The following is an 18,487-nucleotide window of genomic DNA, read 5'->3' on the forward strand; positions in this document are numbered from 1 at the left end:
GTAAGATTTTCTCTAGTTTAATACAGATTGGATATGAAATCGATCTAAAGATCAAATGTTCCAGGAATATTTTATGGTAATGTGTTTAATGCTCTTCTTTTACTTCCATTCCAATGAATGCATGATATCAATCACATGCTCATGGCATGCTGCATGCTCAGTGACAAATTCTGCAGATGCAGATTTGATTTCATGACTTGTCAATGTCATTTTCATACGGTCAGACATTTCAGACCCCAGACCTAGCGTTAAAGGTAGAGTCCGAAGTTTACCGTTTTCTAAAATCCTTTTTCCGTGTTGTAATCCGTGTTGTAAAATTTGTAAATCCATGTTTTATGAATAAAGTTAAAATGTATGAAACAATGTCAATGAAATTTTATGAATGATATTATAATGTCACAAAAGTGTTCAATATCGCAATCAATATGCTCTGATTGGAATATTCTCACAATAATAGGCAGACTGTTACAATGTTTGGATGTATAGGGGGTTCATGGCTTAACCTTTATTTAAGAAATAAAGGGTAATGCATTATCTTTTACACCCAAATAATGTGTCGAAGCAGTAAAGCGTAAATAATGGGTGAGGCAGCGAACCCATTATTTAAAAGTTTTACTGCCAAGGACACATTATTTATGTAAAGATAATGCTGCACCCTTTATTTCTATTCTATTACCAGAAAATAGTGCGATTTAAAGAGAAAATATCATTTTTGGCACAAACATTTTAAGTTGTTTACTTCAAGGTGGAGCGAGTTTGCGTAAGTGACAGCGCGAATCGCGGAAATATTGCACGCGTAACCAAGCGTAATGCTGTGCGTAGAATGTGTTACAGCGCTTGACCCATTATTGCAGAATAATGGGCTCTCACATGACGCGTTTTAACAAATCACAGTGCACGATTTTGAATAATGGGTCGTGGCGGTAATAGAATTGGTATTTTAAAGCCAGTTCGCAATCTCTAGGAAAATTGCAACTCGCATGTGCAGAAACAAAAGTCACCAAATAAAATTGGAGATAAATATTAGGAGGCTACTGTACATTTCCAATATGAGTTCCCCTAAAAATCCTACCTTTTGGGCATTTTTAATTAAAATTAAAAGGGCATTTTGTGATCCACAGCCTCATCCCCCCACTTTTCTCAATTGAGATTTTTACACCACTGGAAACCTCTGGCTACATAACGTTTATGTACCAAAAATTTCTTGCAGCTTAAGGGCTGTGCAATAATTATGAGCCCCTGGGGGGTAAAATTTGCAATTGGCTCGCCAAAATTGCTTGCCCCCCTCTCGGCCTGCCAAAAATAGCTTGCCCCCCCCTTGCGCATGCCAATTGAAAATTTGCATATTTAAGCATTTCCGTACTGTTTTCCTAAGCCTTTTTAGAGCGTTTTATTAAAAAGGCGCCCCATGAATGTGTATCAAAATCGCTTGCCCTCCCTCTCGGCTTGCCAAATATTGCTTGCCCCCCCCCTTTAAGCTTGCCAAAATTTCTTGCCCCCCCAATTTTACCCCGGGCTCATAATTATTGCACAGCCCTAATTCGTTTTGCAAAAATATCGTCATATTTGAATTTCGTTCTGGTAACGAAATTACAACAGTGGCCTATGGAGCAGTGTAATACACATAATCATGTATAACTCTCAAACGAAAAATCAGAATCAACTGAAATTTTGGAAATAAGTTTTTTTCGTGGATACCTACTGAAAAATGTCATAAAAAGAGGATGCTAGGATCACGAAATCCTCCTTTAAATAGAACAGAAAACAAAAAGTTGGAGTGAGGAAAGAATTGTCAGATAGGGCTGATGTCATGAGTGGCATACCGCAAGGATCAGTGCTAGGTCCAATCTTTTGTACTGTACGTCCAGAGGTGCCACTTTACAGGTTTTTGCCTGAATTTAGGTATTTTGTGATTTTAAATTCCCTGTTTTGGGGCTTCTTGGCTTGCAATCTTTGTGCTTTTTCAGGTTTTTCTTCCTTAGTTCCAGATTTTTAAAAGAGTGAAACTGAGTGGCATCTCTGTATGTCAATGACTTGGCAGAGATAGTTACGTCAACAACTAGAATGTTTGCTGACTACACCAAGCTTTAGAACAGGATAAAAACAGCTCAGAAGGAGTTACGCTATATACATGGTGATCTCAACTAACTAAAGGGCTGGTCCGCCACCTAGCTTCTTTGTTTTGAATGCATCAAAATGCAAATTGGGAGGAAACATTGACAAAATAATGGTGAACAAAGAAGAGAAGTATCAGGGAGTTTACATCACAGATGCTTTGCAAAACCAATAACCATCAATACAGTGTACAAAGGATACAAACAATCCCATGACCATGCTGTCTATAAAGAATCATCAAGAGAACATTTAAGGGGTACTACACCCCTGGCCAATTTTGTGCCTATTTTTGCATTTTTGTCAAAAATTATAGCGCATTGGTGACAAGTAAGATATGTATATTATAAGGGCAAGGACTACAACTACTGCACTGAAAATTCAGCAACTCAAGGCACGTAGTTATTGATTTATTGATCAAATATTGGTTTTCCCTCATTTTTGACTGTAACTCCACAACTGTTGTCTGTGTTGAAATAAAATTTCAAGTTCATTCGTTTGAGTCCTTGCCACTATAATATACATATCTTACTTGTCACTAAATACGCTATAATTTTTGACAAAAATGCAAAAATAGGCACAAAATTGGGCAGGGGTGTAGTACCCCCTTAAGTACATTGATATAGAGAGTTTCTCCATTCTGTGTCCAGTCATGTAGTCCATACCAATTCAAAGATATCAAGAAATCAAGACAATACAAAGAAGAGCCACTAAATTTGTTCAGAGAAACCCTGCCAGGAAAGGCTTAGAGAATTGAAGGTTTCTTAAAATTCAAATGCAATTGAATCCCAGGTTATATTCCTGAATATATGTATGACAAGGTCAAGAAGAATGAGTCTCATATCAATTATCAAGTTTGGGTGATTGATAGAGATGGGTGCTACTGATATATTCCTATGTTTTTAAAGTTAGAGAATCCCTCAACCAAAAGTCCATTTTAATGGGGTTTGGACCATACTTGTGCATTTTGGAATTGTGAGTAAACAACATTAATTTGAACAAAAATCAATTTGCAAATTGTCAACATATACATGTAGACTCATTCCTTTTGATCATGTTACATACATATTGATTGAGACAATTAAGTTTTCAATGGGGGTTTTCACTTCCATTAATTATCTATGATATTATTTTATTTCCCTCTCCAGGATGAAATAACATCCATGAACTGAGATTGTAGATAACAGACTGAAGAACAGCTAGGATGTCAGGAAGGGGCAGTAGGGGACGAGGCAGGGGAGAGGGGGTCGAGGCAGAGGGAGAGGCGGACGTGACAGGAGAGGAGGCGGTGGACATTTGCCAGGGGTGTGTTGGAGTTATAATCATCCAGTTAAGGGTTGTGCAAAGGGGAATAGTTGCAATTTCCTTCATTTATGTCGGTGAGTATGGAGTTGGATTTGGTATGCTGGTCTTGGGGAATATGTATCCTATAAAGAGAGAGAAGGCGGCCTATCTGCTGTGTCCTAGCAAGACATCAGTCTGTGTGAGAGATTAAATATTAAATGCGAGGATTGCAAAGGATACATGACTGAGAAAATAATAATTGTGAAGCTCAGGCAAACTGCTAGGACATAGCAGGACACAGCAGATATACGATGCCACTCAAAGTACTGGCGGAATCACTTAATGGCTCCAGTGGGAATGACCAGTTTTACCTGTTACTTGACAATGTGAGTACAACAATAACTATAAATCATGGAACAGCAGGTAACATGTAGAAACAGGTTTGGAAACTGTACATGTACCACAATAAGGAGTGAATCACTAATTTAATGCTTCAACCTTCCACCATCACAGGATCTTGGTCTTGTGTCAGTACTCTTCTCAATATAGTTTTTTAGGGTAAAAACAAATTCTCATTGGCATAGCCAATTAACAAAACAAACAAAAAAAGAAAAGAAAAACAAAAAGTGCATAGCACATGTAGCTTTCTGAGCAAAGTGTCTGAGACAGACCTTTTTTTTGCCTATATGGATAGGATAGTGGTGTCTATTAAAGGTCACATATATTGAAGATGATCCATTTGACATCAAGCCCTGCCTCGGATTGGGTAATACTAATAACAAGAATACATTTAAAAAATGCCACTTGGTGAGAGTCTGGTAAAACCCCATACTGGAGGCTTCATGGTCAATCATGCCTTGCATCAAAATCCTACCATGTTCTATTTATCTAGGCTTTGTAGTTGCGTTGAGCATGAAAGTAGATATAGGGGGCATTAAAGTATATACAGCATAACAAAACTGACTAAATTTAATGTATTTCTTTGCAGCAATATATTTACTGATGATGGGTGTAGGTTTCGTGGACGATGTCGATTCAGCCATGATTTCACAGATGATCAGCCATCAGAGATTTTAAAACAGTATAAAATTGACCCATATCAAGATGATGAAGACTTAATTAATTATCTTCGGAAGAGAGTAGCTGCTCAGTTTGCTCGTAAAAATGATCAGAGACAACATGATGAACGGGAGGAGGATGAGGAGGAAGAAGGAGAGGAGGAGGATATAGATAATTCACAAATGGATCAGCTTTCATCAGATCTTGGACCTGCTCTACGTTTCCCATCAGATGATGCAGAGAATGTGGAGTATACTCTTGATGACAGTGACGATACAGGCTCTGTTTTGTCCAGTACATCAGAACCAAGGTAAAGAATTCAACAAACATTCTTAGATCGAGATTGACCATCATCTAAACAAAATATTTTACTGTTTTTTATGTATGGCATCTTACTTTAAAGGGAGTAGCCATTTATAGACACACAGTGCAGCAGTGTTGCTTTCCATATGGACCCTTTTTGGATGTAATGGGATGGATTAGGACAGTCATGGGCTTAAAGAAAAAATCAGTGTGCTACACAGAGGCACAATGCCTGGACGTTGATCCACAAACCTCTGCATACTTTGATCCACAAGTCTCAGCACATTTTACATCCTACTCCTTTTTAAACTAATGGCTACCACACAATGAGCGTTAAATCGTGGCAAGTTAGTAGTTTCAAGACATCATGGCTGCTGAGTTGGTGTTCTTTTTTGTTTGCCGTGCACCTGTACAAGCCAGTAGTATATCCTTCATGAATGGCTCATCGTGCCCCATGGTCAAAACTACCAATTGTGACTTTATGCTCATTTTGTGGTAGCAAGTCACAAATATATGTGTATAGGTGTTATATACACCAGTGCTTAAGCCGTAACATCCTCTCCGAAGGATGTAGTACTCTCATGTTTCATTTGCCAAATTCAAGATAAACTAGGAAATCAATAGTTTTCTAAACTGTCAAAATAATTGCTGATAATAACTATAACACGAGATATTGTGTCAATTTCTTACTGTCCAGGAATCCTAGAAGACAAAGGCGAAGGAGAGGAAGACATCATAAACTAAGGGCAGCTGTCAGCATGGATGGACTCAGTGAAACCTCAGAGATCCAACCTGATTCGCCTGTGAAAGAGGAATTGTGTACATTTCATGTGAGAGATGGCCATTGCAAACATGGAGATAACTGCTGCAAGTTACACAGGCCATCCAAGCTGCCATATCAGTGGCAGGTGCTCAGAGGCAGTCAGTGGAAACACTTTGATGATCAATGCAACAAGAGTATAGAAGAGGCCTTTTGTAATCCATCCATTGACAACATAGAACATGTCAAAGTTGGGTAAGATTCATTTAAGACCAAAATCAATGAAGAGACTTTGCAGTTTAGCACTCATTTGACCCAAAGGTCAACTTGTGGGCAAGGCAACAGAACAGCAATTTCACTTCTCCTGGGAAATGTTATCCAGTATGTATGCAACTAGTCCTAGTTGCTGTATAAAATGTGCATTCTGTACAGAAACACATTCAAGTCCTAGCATTATAATCATATAAATTGCACGAGCAGGGATTTTAAAAATCCCTTTTATACTGCTGGTGGTCATTGTGTAATATTAGAATGTGAATAGCATGAAATATATTAAAAAGATAGTATCTCTGTATTCTATAGCCTTGATTTCTTTATTAGTTTTGCAAATAATTTTGTTAATTCTCATTCTCCAGGAGACAATCGTACACCGTAGAATTTGACACCATGACGATGTTCCAACCAAAGGCCTCTCATAAATACCAGGATATTCGTAGACTGTGTACATTGCCTATCATTTTTAACCAGATGAAGAATATGCAGCCTTACTGCACGCATTGGGTATGGTACTGGGAGAATACTGACCAAGGAACATGGGAGGAATATTCTAAACAGGTACTATTATAGTCTGTTGAAATGCTGTGTGCCTAGTGGAAAGTGTTTTAAAAGCTGTTTTAATATCTAGTATGCAGTCCAGGTGGATACTAGATGACTTATATCAGCCTCCAAACACTTTTGCCTTCACTTGAGATGCGAATCTTGTACTTACCTTCCATAGAGAATGGAAACTTCTCCATTCATTTGTTGTAGGTCTTATGGTTCTTAAGTTATGGGTACTATGTACGTTTTTGCCTCATATCAAGAATTGTAAAACACACATAAAAAAATATCAAGTCACATAATTATGAAACTCTTTTAATTATTTAAGCTATTATCTTACTTCCATGTTTTATTAATTCTATAAAATGCAAGATACATTATACAGGTCTTAAATTCACAATATTTAAAGGAACACTCCGGCAATCACAACAGTATGCCCTATATGTTAGAAAATTAATTATCAAGTATAAGTTGTAGAGGACTTTCCAATGGCAAGCAAACTATAAATGGATATAGGGCTTTCCGTTAGTGTACTACTATTAATTTTGTTTTAAACATATAATACAGAAGTAATAATCTCCCTTCAAAGTCATTATCTTAAATTAGGTATTCATTCCTTGAAGAGATCAATATTTTAATATTTCTATAATCACCATTATTTGGTTAAGCTTCATAATTTTATTTTCTTCATTAATTTTTTATTCCAGAATCCTCCTAATCAGCACAGCATTACAGATAGCGACACATTGGAAAGGGCCTACCGGAATTACCTCCGTGATGGCCCTAAAGAATATATATTTCAGCAATCATCTGTAAACTATATCAATTTTGAGAATATGACTCAAAACATAGGCAGACAACGGAATTTGAAAATCTGCAGACGACCAAGGTTTTACACTCCAGCTTCTTATCAAAGTTTTGAATCAGAAAGGTCAACAAATAGCACCACTAAGCCTAGAAATGACAAGCGTCCAAAAACGAAGACAAGTATAAGCACCTCTGATAAAGATCAAACACAAAGACCAAAAGTACAATCTGGTACAGACAATCAAAGACAGAGTTCAGATGTGAAACCCAAAGTAACAATGCCAGTACCAATACAACCAGTGGGCAAAGCAAACCCTGTGGTGAAGCCAAAAGTGGATATTGTGAAATCGAGCACTGCCAAACATCCGGGTAAACATGACCCACTTGCATATATTGTACCTGAAGAATCTGTTGCAGAAGTTGTGGTCTCTAAACCAAAGGAACCTTCTGTTAGATCAAAGAGGAAATGTGCAGATCCTGTTGTACCTCTGAAAACATCTCATGAAGAAACTTCAGTTCCACCAGAAAGAGAAACTGTTAAACTCATTGATGTTCTCAATCCTGTTGATTCAGAGCAGAAAGATATCCAATATAACCTTCAAACTGAGTATATGAGCAAGATATTAATACCTGAAAAAATAGTGAATACTTCACAGTACATGCCCTCTGATTTGCCAGAGCCCACTGAACCAAAGCAAGGAATCAAGCATAACCTTCAAACTAACTATGAGAGTAAAGTATCAAAACCAGAACCAGAGAAACCATTTGCAAGTTTTCTAAACTCTACTTCTGGATCAAAAGTGCAGGAGCAGGGGGCAGCTGCTGGGGCTGCTTCAATTTCTTCATGGAGTGAAGCTGTTGAAATATGTACTGAGTATGGTCCAAATCGCTGTCCTGTTTTAAATTGCAGTAAGCTGCATGTCAAGTCTGCTTTTCAGTGGCAGTTCAAAAGAGGACTAAATTGGCAGAATTTTGATGACAAGATGAACACCAAACTAGAAGAAACCTTCTCCAAACCATCTGCTGACGGTATTGTTGTCTCAATCAGGTAACATGAGTTTCATTGCAAGTGTGTAACCTAACTGGTTGTCCAAAGGGGGGAATAATTGGGTCAGTTATTATTTTTGAGTGTAATATTTTCTGCTTTATTGAAGAATGTTAATTCCCTACAATTTTTATCACAATGGTGAACACCAATATTAATTTCCAACTTTATATCACAGGCTGTCATGATGCACATGGAAAAGATGTACTGGAAGCAATAATATAAATATCCTCATGTAATGATTAGTATTTGAGCAACATTTCACTCAATTGTATGTGCATTTAGCTATTTCTTCAATAAACTTGGAAACTCATAGATTCAAACCTTTTTGACACACATTAAAGTACTGTGCATATGTAGGGGTGTGTGTACATGTATGGATAAAGCATTCCATGATGGTGCATGTGTATGTTAGCATCCTAATATAGACCTCATTTCTAGTTACAATGTTTAACACCCTCACATGGAAAATGTTAATGTTGTCCTTATATATGTATTGATATTACACAACAAAGCTAGATATTCATTATTCATGTTCACTTTGCTTTTTTCTTTGAGAATAAATCAAAAATCAAAATGATGGCTGTCGGAATAGTGAACCAAAGTGACATTTACATAACCTTGAAGATTAAAATATACTACTATCTTTTATGAAGACCTTACACTGTGTGGAGACATTTTAACACCCTAACAAGGGAAAATGTTTATAAAGTCCTGTGCTGCACAGTACCCAGATCTATAACCACACCTATAATTACCAGGCTTTACTAACATTACCAGCACCAAAAGTAATTACATCATCTGCATCACACAAGAGTTCCAACCCATTTGAATGAACTGCATAATAAGAACATCTTTACAATCAAATGTATCACTTGAACTTTTTTATTTTGATCAATTCTCAGAGGAGGTAACGATACAGTATACTTCAATACATTGCCTGTTTCAAGCGATTGCCTATTAGGAAATGATGTGATACGCCGCCTGTCTACCATGTCAACTGTTCGATGTACAGAAGAAGGATTGAAACCTTTCTGTGTTGAGTGGATATGGTATTGGAAAGATGAGAATGGACACTGGATAGAGTATGCTCAGAAGGTAAGCAGGCAGAGAATTTTTATGTGACATTATACTGATCCATCCAGGCATTATTGTTAACGCGGCTGTGTACTCTAGACATTGTTTCTTTCTCAAAATTGAGTTTTTTTGATATGTTTGTACTTTGTTATGTTTTTTATAAATACAAGGAATGAAAATCCAGATTTGTGAACTCCAACTGCAATATTTTATGGATTTTATTTCACTATTCCACTCGTGTTTGAAATTGAAAAGGAAAGAAAATCTTTGTTGTACCAGCAGGGTAAACGTCATAATTTGTTAACGCACAAATATGCTACGCATACGCGACGCTTATCTGCATGCGCGGCGCATCTTATGGAAGCACCGCGGAAGGCCGGAAGCACTGATTTCACAAAAACCTGGCGGTCAAATGGCTCCGTTTTAGCTGATAAAATGTGGGTTTTTTCAAGTTCTTTCCCCGATTTAAATATCAAGTTATGAATGGATTTCGCTCAAACTTCTCAAGGGGCTGTGGATTTACCCGATGTTCACGTAATAATAGGTACAAAACGAAAACTGCCGATTCTCCTGTGAGATTCGATGAAAGTGCAAAATGTGACCACTTTAAACTTCAACGGCCATTATTTCAATGTTCATTTTCTCGGTAAAATGACGATTTAGGTACACGATAACTCAATAAATACAGCATCTATAGGTAAGCAAATATGATCATCGTAAAAAGCATGATCGACTCAAGAAACTGTTTTTTCATTTTTTTATATTTTGGTCTATTTACGATTTTAGGCATCATTTTGTGCAAATAGGCATTTGTGAATTTTAAAAAGTTCAATTTGATGCCTTATATGGTCAATATCTGAAAAAATAAGGCCAATATCAAAAAAATTAAAAAAACGTTTTTGGAATGGAGCCTCAAGATTGAGCTAAAAACAAAATGAAATATTTTGGAAAGAGTGTTTTTTTGTTATGATGTACCTAACAAATATTGCCAAAAACTCACTTTTTGTGATTTTCTTCATAATTGTTGTTTTTACCCCAAATCTGTATTTATATTAAGATTTATTGATGTCTTGCCTTCATAAAATGTATACTTTTATATGTCTTATGCGAATAATTACAAAGTTATTGCACTTTTACTACATGCATGTCTGAGAGTACACAGCTGCCTTAAATTGAGATACAGGCATTAATAGAGTTCACATAACATTACAGTACACTACACAAGAATTGACATTTTTATCTGGCCTGAACTTATGCAAACTTGAAGAATTTATGCAATGACTATATTTATATCTATATGAGTATAGGGCATTTACATGAATATAATGTGTATGCATGTGCTAATTTGGTTGAAGGAGTATTTTGTGATTCTGGCATCCTCTTTTCATGGCATGTTTGAGTAGATATCCACGAAAAAAGTGTATTCCCAAAATTCCATGTGATTCCGATTTTGCGTTAGCGAATAATGCATGATTATGTATATGACTTTGCTTCATATATTTTGTGAGCCTGCTGTAATTTTGTTCTTTTAACAGAACATAAATACAAATTTGACAATATTTTTGTGAATGAATTTTCAAGATATTTTTTGCACACTAACATTATGTAGGTTTCTGTTGTATAAAATCTTGACTTTAAAAAAAACCAGTGGGGGATGATGCTGTGGATCATTGGCCAAAAGGATTACTTACTATAGTGAACTCAAACTTGGTAGGGGGTACTTACAGTGACCTGAAGGATGTTGAGGTCAAGAGTCATCTTGGGGTCAAATGATACCGTAAAAAGAGGTGTAATGTAACTTATGGGGGTCAGATGAAACAGATGTTGGAAAAATGACATTTTTGTGGAAGAAGTCAAAATATGCACATAATACATACATCACGATATATGCCGGCTGTCTCATTTACTCACATGGGTCATATATTAGCCCCCCGAGAAAAAGAATATCTCAAAGCTTGCAAAAATCCAATGCATACTACAGCAATTCCCCTCCTCCCTCCAGCCTCCAGCCTCATCCTCGACTCAAACTCAATCAATGTTCGGAACATTTTAAAAATTCTTATACACATAATGAAATATTTTCATTAATATTAGGGTGGTCACATGAAAATTTCAAACCCACCCCTGGAATTACTTTTTCTGTCAGAATTGTTCCTGCTCCAAAATGATTAAAAAAACTATTTGAATCAACTCAATCGGACAATCCGTTGCGAAGATACAGCTTTTTAAAGATTCACAAAATTGGCCATTTTTACCCCATTTTTAGGAAAATCCTGATTTTGGCATAAATTTGCATATTCACGGAGCGATAATTGTGGGAATAAAGCCAAAGAAAGCATTAGATGTATAGTTTTTGTTTATTTAATGTTCATTTAAGCAAATATTAAAAATCCAGGGTCATAATTGCTATATTTGCTTCTTTACAACATTTTTAAAATGGCTGAAATCACAAAAATAACTCTTTTGCCAGGACTTTTAAGGTAAATATTTGTGATTTTCACCGTTGAGGGCGCTATTATGTGCCAATTATGACCTTCAAATGCCTGTATTTCCTAAACTACACAACCAAATTGTCTGATTTTTGCACATGATTTTGCTCTGAGGGTCTAGATTGTAAAACTGAATATAGCATAATTGTACATCTTTGGGAAAATAGTTTTATTTGATGACAAAAAATTATTTTGTGCGTAATTTTTTTTATGTGTGACTGTATAAAAATGCTATATTCACCTTCATTACGAGCAGAATATTTTCTATCTAATTAGGTAGTCGGGTTTGCACAGAAGTTACTAGGAGACAAATTATATGGAATTCAAATTGCCAAAAAGTTTTCCAACTGCTGCAGAATCTGTTACATTTCCACCATACATTTGTGTATGTAGGCAGGGGTACACACAATAGCTAGCATTGTGGCCACCCTATTAATATAGGGTTAATGATTTAATAATCACACAATTCTTCCATTTATGCTTCCATAAATGCTTTTAAAACACAATTTTTATTGATATTTTGGTAACAAAAATGAGAAAAAAACTAATTAAATTTTTTTACCTTGAACCATAATTCAGTTCATCAGTTTTATAATATTATATGTCCCTTTTTAATTTATGAGTAATTGAATATAATTCTTTATTTGCTCGTATATCTTTTCCAGAATTCAAAGAATATGCAAAGTGATGTGAATAGAAATGATTTGGAAAAAGCCTATCAGAACTACCTGAAATATGGTGCCAACATCTACCCATTCAGTACTACCGGTAGCAGAAATAACTACCATCTCAACTTTCAAACTATGTATCAAAAGAATCTGGCTTACACCACTCAAAGAGAAGTACGGAGGCGACCCAAATTTGTGACACATGATGACCGGATGAAATCACTGTGAGTATCACATCTAACAGAACGGTCAACTGCAGATCCGTCGTATAACGCTTTTTCAATGGGAAATGAACTTTGCTGCTTGGATGATGTCACGATGAGGTTAGCATTTATTCCGTATTGAAAAGCGTGTACTGACGGATCTGCACTCGACCGGCCTCTAAGGAGCTGTTTCATTTGTGTTGTATCATCATCCATTAAAACATATCTCCTAGCCAGAATGAATATTAGACAAACATGGTTTGGAAAGAAAGGATTCACATAATTTGTTATGGATTCGGAAATTCCCTTACTATTACGGTAGCTATTCACTTTTCCATTAAATCCTCTGGACATTTTGCACATGAATTGTGCCCAAATCTGTGTGATTGCACAGCTAAAGGGATATATATCTTACATAACTACTACATAAAGTCGCACAATATGATTGAAATGCACCTAAAATTACAGTCTTGAGAACTTTTAGTCTGATTGAAGCTAAAATTCAGTGCATTTATTACAGTAACTTCAAGAAAGTCTTCATCATTGTTCTGGGGGTGGATAGGAGTTGGCTCTGACAATTAATGGATACCAAGTAACAGTGCATATGACAAGATTAATTTAGATAAAAGTAGTGATTTTTTAGCATAACAATATTTTTTGCGGAAATCTTAATGAAATTATCACAAACATAAGATTTAGTGAAATGGTCACCTGTACTGTGGGTCTGCAATAATGTTAAAATGATCTGAGGAAAAGTGAAAATATCATGCCTTGTGGTCTTTTGGTCACACTCTACTGCCAAAATGCAATGATCAATTTGCTGAAAACATGGTAGGATGATAAAACATTAAATGACAATTAAGACATTGGATGTTGTATAGTTTTCAATCTCAAAATTTGCATATATGTACATATTAATGAGCTAATAATTCACCTATGAAATCTAATGTGTACACCATTGATCCTCTGGGCTAAGCACAACAGTAGATTGACTTGCAACTTTGTAGTGAAAAGCAAGATAGTTTTGTGTTGCATTTGCATTTATATTAAAAATATGATAATTTGCACATTATATAGAGAGCATAATCACTTTTCCTTAACTAACCCTCATCAATGTGTTTTGCAGTGAGCACCTTTTCCTCTGCATATTTCTTTAACATATGTGACACAATCTGTTCCATGGGGCCAAAGGTGGCATTTTTGAAAATTGACTTACTATAATTATCACCATATATAAACATTAGGCTATCATATACTGAAAACATAAAAGGTCTAGCATACTTGGTTCTAAAGTTATGAACTTTTGTGATGTGTATTTTCTTATGTATTTTATTGGGGTTTTTTTTACTCCATTTTTTGCCTTTATCTCAAATTCAAATTTGCCGCCTTTGGCCCCATGGACCAGATCATGTCACATATTATTATGACATAATAAACTTACTTGAATTGTCCTACATGATTTACAAGCTTGCATTATATTAATTGAGGATTTCAGCCATATTTTTCCGCTTTGTTTTATTTTTAAAGCCCTACACAATCATCATCATCACCAGTCAATGATACCAAACCAGACAAAAGGACAGCAGACATTGGCAGTCACAATGTACCTGATACCTGGGATATGAAGGAGATGGCCCAAGAGAATGAACCCAAACTGATACCACTTGATATTGGTTATCATGAGCATGAGTATATGAAAGTAGCAGATATGTTCTGGAATACCATGGATGATGTTAGTGCAACCATTGTTGCCATCAAGCGTGTTCAGAATCTGGAACTGTGGCAAGATTTCTCCATGTAAGTGCTAGCATATTTCAGAACATTGTAATGTTTACAATAGACATATCGGGAGAGATCTGTGTCGCAATGTTATGTTTTGGTTTTTGGAAATTGACCTTAAAAGATATTTCAATAATATATGCTCCCATTCTTTTTCTGGAGTTTTATGAACATTGTATGTGAAATAGCTTCAACAATGGTCCACGGGTAAGTAGTAAATACAGCCTTGGCCTAAAATAAGGCAAGAGGTGACATATTTACCTATTCAGGCTAAATTCAAATTCAATAATGATAGAGTGAATCCCCTGGCCCTTTATAATTATGCAGAAATGATCCTGCCGGGGGTACTCAGTACAAATGACCATACGGGACGTGCCGCAAACATGGGTCGATTTTCGGCCGCTTGGTATATCAATGACCCTTATTTTTTCCGCTTTTGTGGTATACACATGGGTAGTAAGTGGAAATTGGTATTGAAATGGGGTCTAAATCAGATTTTGGTATATCAATGGGTCAAAAATCCCCAAAAATCTTTAAACTCACTTGCATGAACTTCACGAAAATAAATTGTCTGATCGTTTCCAAATAAGGTACATCGCTATCCAAATAAGGCAAATCAGAACCATAAATTCAGAGCTGGGCAAATCAATTAATAGTCCGATTAGCAAACGTTGAGTTGTCATTGCAAACAGATGGCGACACTCTTCCGGTGTAGTATATGCGAGCCCAGCACTACTTCTGTTTACCCCAGCCAATTTTGATAAATCACTGAAAACTATCGGTATCGAAGTTGCAACAGCAATTTTTTCATCGCTGTTTTTTAAGTCAGTTTTGCCTCTCGGAACTCGAGATCGCAAACTCTAAGTAAATTAACTGCCGATTTTTAAATGCATCGATTCATATAAATAGGTTTTTTCAACAATCGGGTAAGTTTTTAGTGTAAAGTTGCGTTTTATTTTTGGTGCCGAATTCAGCTGACATGACACGCGACAGCACTGCCAAGATCATACACGATCGATATGCATGGGTCAAATTGATGTTTTGGTTCGATAATTCAATGATAATTGCAATTGCATTGAACAGAAATGCATGAATATTAAATTCGCTTAAAATGTCAATAAATCATGAGTGGAAAGAAAAAAGGTACCGCACAAAAAAAAATATAAATAAAAAATTCAAAAAATGTTCAAAATTACTATTAATTTTTGAATTATTAATTTTTTTTTCTGTTCACCATGCAGGGTACAAATATTGTCTATTGCTCACCCAATTTTTTTCACAAAAACATCTTCCGTCAATCGACTGCCTTGCATGAACCAACGGCCATGATGGGGGGACTAGCTGTGCCATTGTTTTTGTGGTTTTTGTATGTTGTTAAATAAAATTTAAATAAGTGCAAGAATCATCTTTCCCTACACAATACTTGTTACAAACTAGGCTAGATATTGGCCCCTACAAGACAAACGAACATAAATTAGGAAACTGAGAAAACAAAACAACAATAAATATATTTTGGATTTGTATTCATTACAAAATAAGGGGTGGTGCAACAATTATGTGTACCCGGCCGGGTGGTGAATTCTCAAAATGTTCTGCCAAAAATCGCTCCCCCCCCCCCCTTTTGGCCTGCCAAAAAATCTTTTCCCCCCTATAATTAACCACCCCGGGGGTACACATAATTATTGCACCATCCCTAACAAACAAAATAATAATAATTAATAAATACCCTTGATAAATAGAATAAAAAAATAAAAAATACAGTACCGGTAAACAAGAAACAAAAAATATATGAATTTTTTTTACGGTATTCTAAACGTAGGCCTATAGTGGTATATGGATGGGTCAGTATATGGGGTTGGTATATCAATGGGTGGTATTTTTGTCTTTTCAACTGGTATAGTCATGGGTGTCGTTTCTATGTTGGTATATGTATCGGTAGTAAAAATCAGGTTTGAAGTGGTATAGCCATGGGTCCTACTTCAAAATCTTCAGAGGCACGGCCCTACCCAAAAAAATTTGAGTACCCCGGGTGATCCTGCTGCCCTTAATATATGACATTCACTCTCTCATATGCCTTGTAGCTTGTTGTGTATTGTCTTGTCTTGTATGTCTTAATATCCTTTGAAAAACATTCTCTCTCTCCTACAACAAAGGTTCCATTTCAACATATTTTTTTATTTACAGAAAACGAGAGCGGATGACCAAGAAGAACAAAGGACAGCCTGTTCTTGAGAAGCAGCTTTGGCATGGAACAAAGAAAGAAAGCTCAGAAGCAATATGTCGACAAAACTTTGACTTTCGCATCAGTGGATCAAATGTTGGGACTCTGTATGGACAAGGCAGCTACTTTGCATGTAAAGCAAGGTACTCGGACAGTTACAGTACAACTGAGAATAACCTGCGTAGGATGTTCCTAGTTCGAGTCCTGGTTGGGTCCTTTGTTGCTGGTAAGAGAGAATACAAACGTCCACCTAACATTAATCCTGATGATCCTTTAAGTGACCTCTATGATTCATGTGTGGACCGGGAAGTTGATCCATCTATTTATGTTGTCTTTGATAAAGCTCAAACTTATCCAGAATATCTGATAGAGTATGTCCGATCTACAGATCAACCAACTCTAATTAGACAGCCAGCTCCACCAGTTCCAAGGTCTAGCTCTGTTGGCAATATTCGATTACAAAACATCCCCACTACTGGCTCTCCTTCACATTGGGGTACACATGGGGCTACTGGTGGGACAGGCTATGCTTCTGCTTACGCATCATCAGCAACAAACAAACAACCTTCTAGCGCTAGATATGGAACAGGATCTGCTCCAAGACCTGCTTCGTCATTTTCAAACGTTTCAGGGTTTGGGCCGCTTGGTAATCCTAGCAGTCCAGGAATGGGTACAGGTGCATCTTCTAGTCCTTCATTAAGATCTGATGATACCAGGTACTCTTATGTTCCACCTCCTGGAAATACAAGGTATTCACCACGAGTATCGGACGTTGACACAGGGCAGAGCAGAAGTAGTAGTCCATCATCATCAGAGAGTAGCAAAAGTGGCAATGTGAAAAAGGACAAATGTATCCTACAGTAAGACATCCAGTTGGTTTGTTGGTGTGAGTCACCATGTGTTTTTCCAACAGATGCTCTTCATACAGCTTATAACTATACTTGGAAATCCAAGTCATGAATTGTCTCTAATTTTGGTTTTGTTCCAATACTTGTGCAAGACTAATGTGGGACCAGTTTTTATTGAAGTCCTGGAAAGGGCAGCATCAATATAATTATCAATATAATTTCTGTTTTGAAAACTTTAATATAAATAGTAGTTTCAAATCACATTACAAGCCCCAAAGATGATATCACAACTCATATCAAGTTTTGCATAAGTCCTGAATACAATTAAGGATAGGATATTGGTTCTGTTTAATCACCATTGGGTCCCACACAGAAAACCTTACACAAGTATAGGAATTAACCTAAAGCAATAGTGTAATGAGATTATTTGGGCAGAGAGGATGGCGCCACATGATTTGAATGACAACTCTGTATTGTAGTTACTTGACAATTGACATGTACACAATGTTGAAATGTCAGTACAGTAAATTGCACAATATTTTCTCATAAACTGGTCATAAAAAAGAAACTTATAATTTTTCACAAGGTCATATCTTAAAATCTCTCCATAAAATGAACAAAATTGCACACAGGATTACTTCAATACTCTACTCTAAACATCATGCGAATAATTGGAACCCAGCCAAAGAAATCTGTTGGGCTGTGAATGTGGTCCAGGAAGGTGTTCCATGTCAGTGCATTTTGCTGTTGTGTCAGTTGGACAACTGCTTGGTTACTGACATGTGTTCAGAGTAGAGTATTGAAGTAATCCTGTGTGTAATTTTTGTTCATTTTATAGACAGGATTTTAAAATATGACCTTGTGAAAAATTGAAAGTTTCTTTTTGAATCCAGTTTATTACTGAATGTATACATAACTCTTAGCTAGAATATACCCTTCAGTCATTCTTTTAAGAACTTTCTTAAAGTTTTTAAAAACACTTTAAGAAAGTTCCTGCAATCTTATTGGTTCTT

General features: G+C 36.3%; 1 protein-coding gene across 1 annotated transcript; it reads left to right on the plus strand.

Annotated features, from left to right (window-relative positions):
- The first annotated feature begins 4 nt into the window (after positions 1–4).
- Positions 5–18,031, plus strand: LOC140155958 (uncharacterized). Its single transcript, XM_072178990.1, has 10 exons — positions 5–76; positions 3,261–3,491; positions 4,385–4,765; positions 5,456–5,773; positions 6,154–6,352; positions 7,045–8,192; positions 9,095–9,287; positions 12,421–12,647; positions 14,154–14,423; positions 16,590–18,031. Exons 3-10 carry the CDS (start codon positions 4,638–4,640, stop codon positions 17,488–17,490), a joined length of 3,384 nt encoding a protein of 1,127 aa, XP_072035091.1. The 5' UTR covers positions 5–76; positions 3,261–3,491; positions 4,385–4,637; the 3' UTR covers positions 17,491–18,031.
- The last annotated feature ends 456 nt before the right edge of the window (positions 18,032–18,487 follow it).

This window comes from Amphiura filiformis, chromosome 6 (genome assembly GCF_039555335.1).
Source record: "Amphiura filiformis chromosome 6, Afil_fr2py, whole genome shotgun sequence".
Lineage (NCBI taxonomy): Eukaryota > Metazoa > Echinodermata > Ophiuroidea > Amphilepidida > Amphiuridae > Amphiura > Amphiura filiformis.

What these genes read in the sequence shown, in the direction of transcription:
- LOC140155958 (XM_072178990.1), top strand. Translation starts at nt 4,638, where the DNA reads ATGGATCAGCTTTCATCAGATCTTGGACCTGCTCTACGTTTCCCATCA. An exon ending in GGATAGAGTATGCTCAGAAG is followed by an intron (nt 9,288 to 12,420) that starts GTAAGCAGGCAG and finishes TATCTTTTCCAG; the next exon opens with AATTCAAAGAATATGCAAAG. An exon ending in CTGTGGCAAGATTTCTCCAT is followed by an intron (nt 14,424 to 16,589) that starts GTAAGTGCTAGC and finishes TTTTATTTACAG; the next exon opens with AAAACGAGAGCGGATGACCA.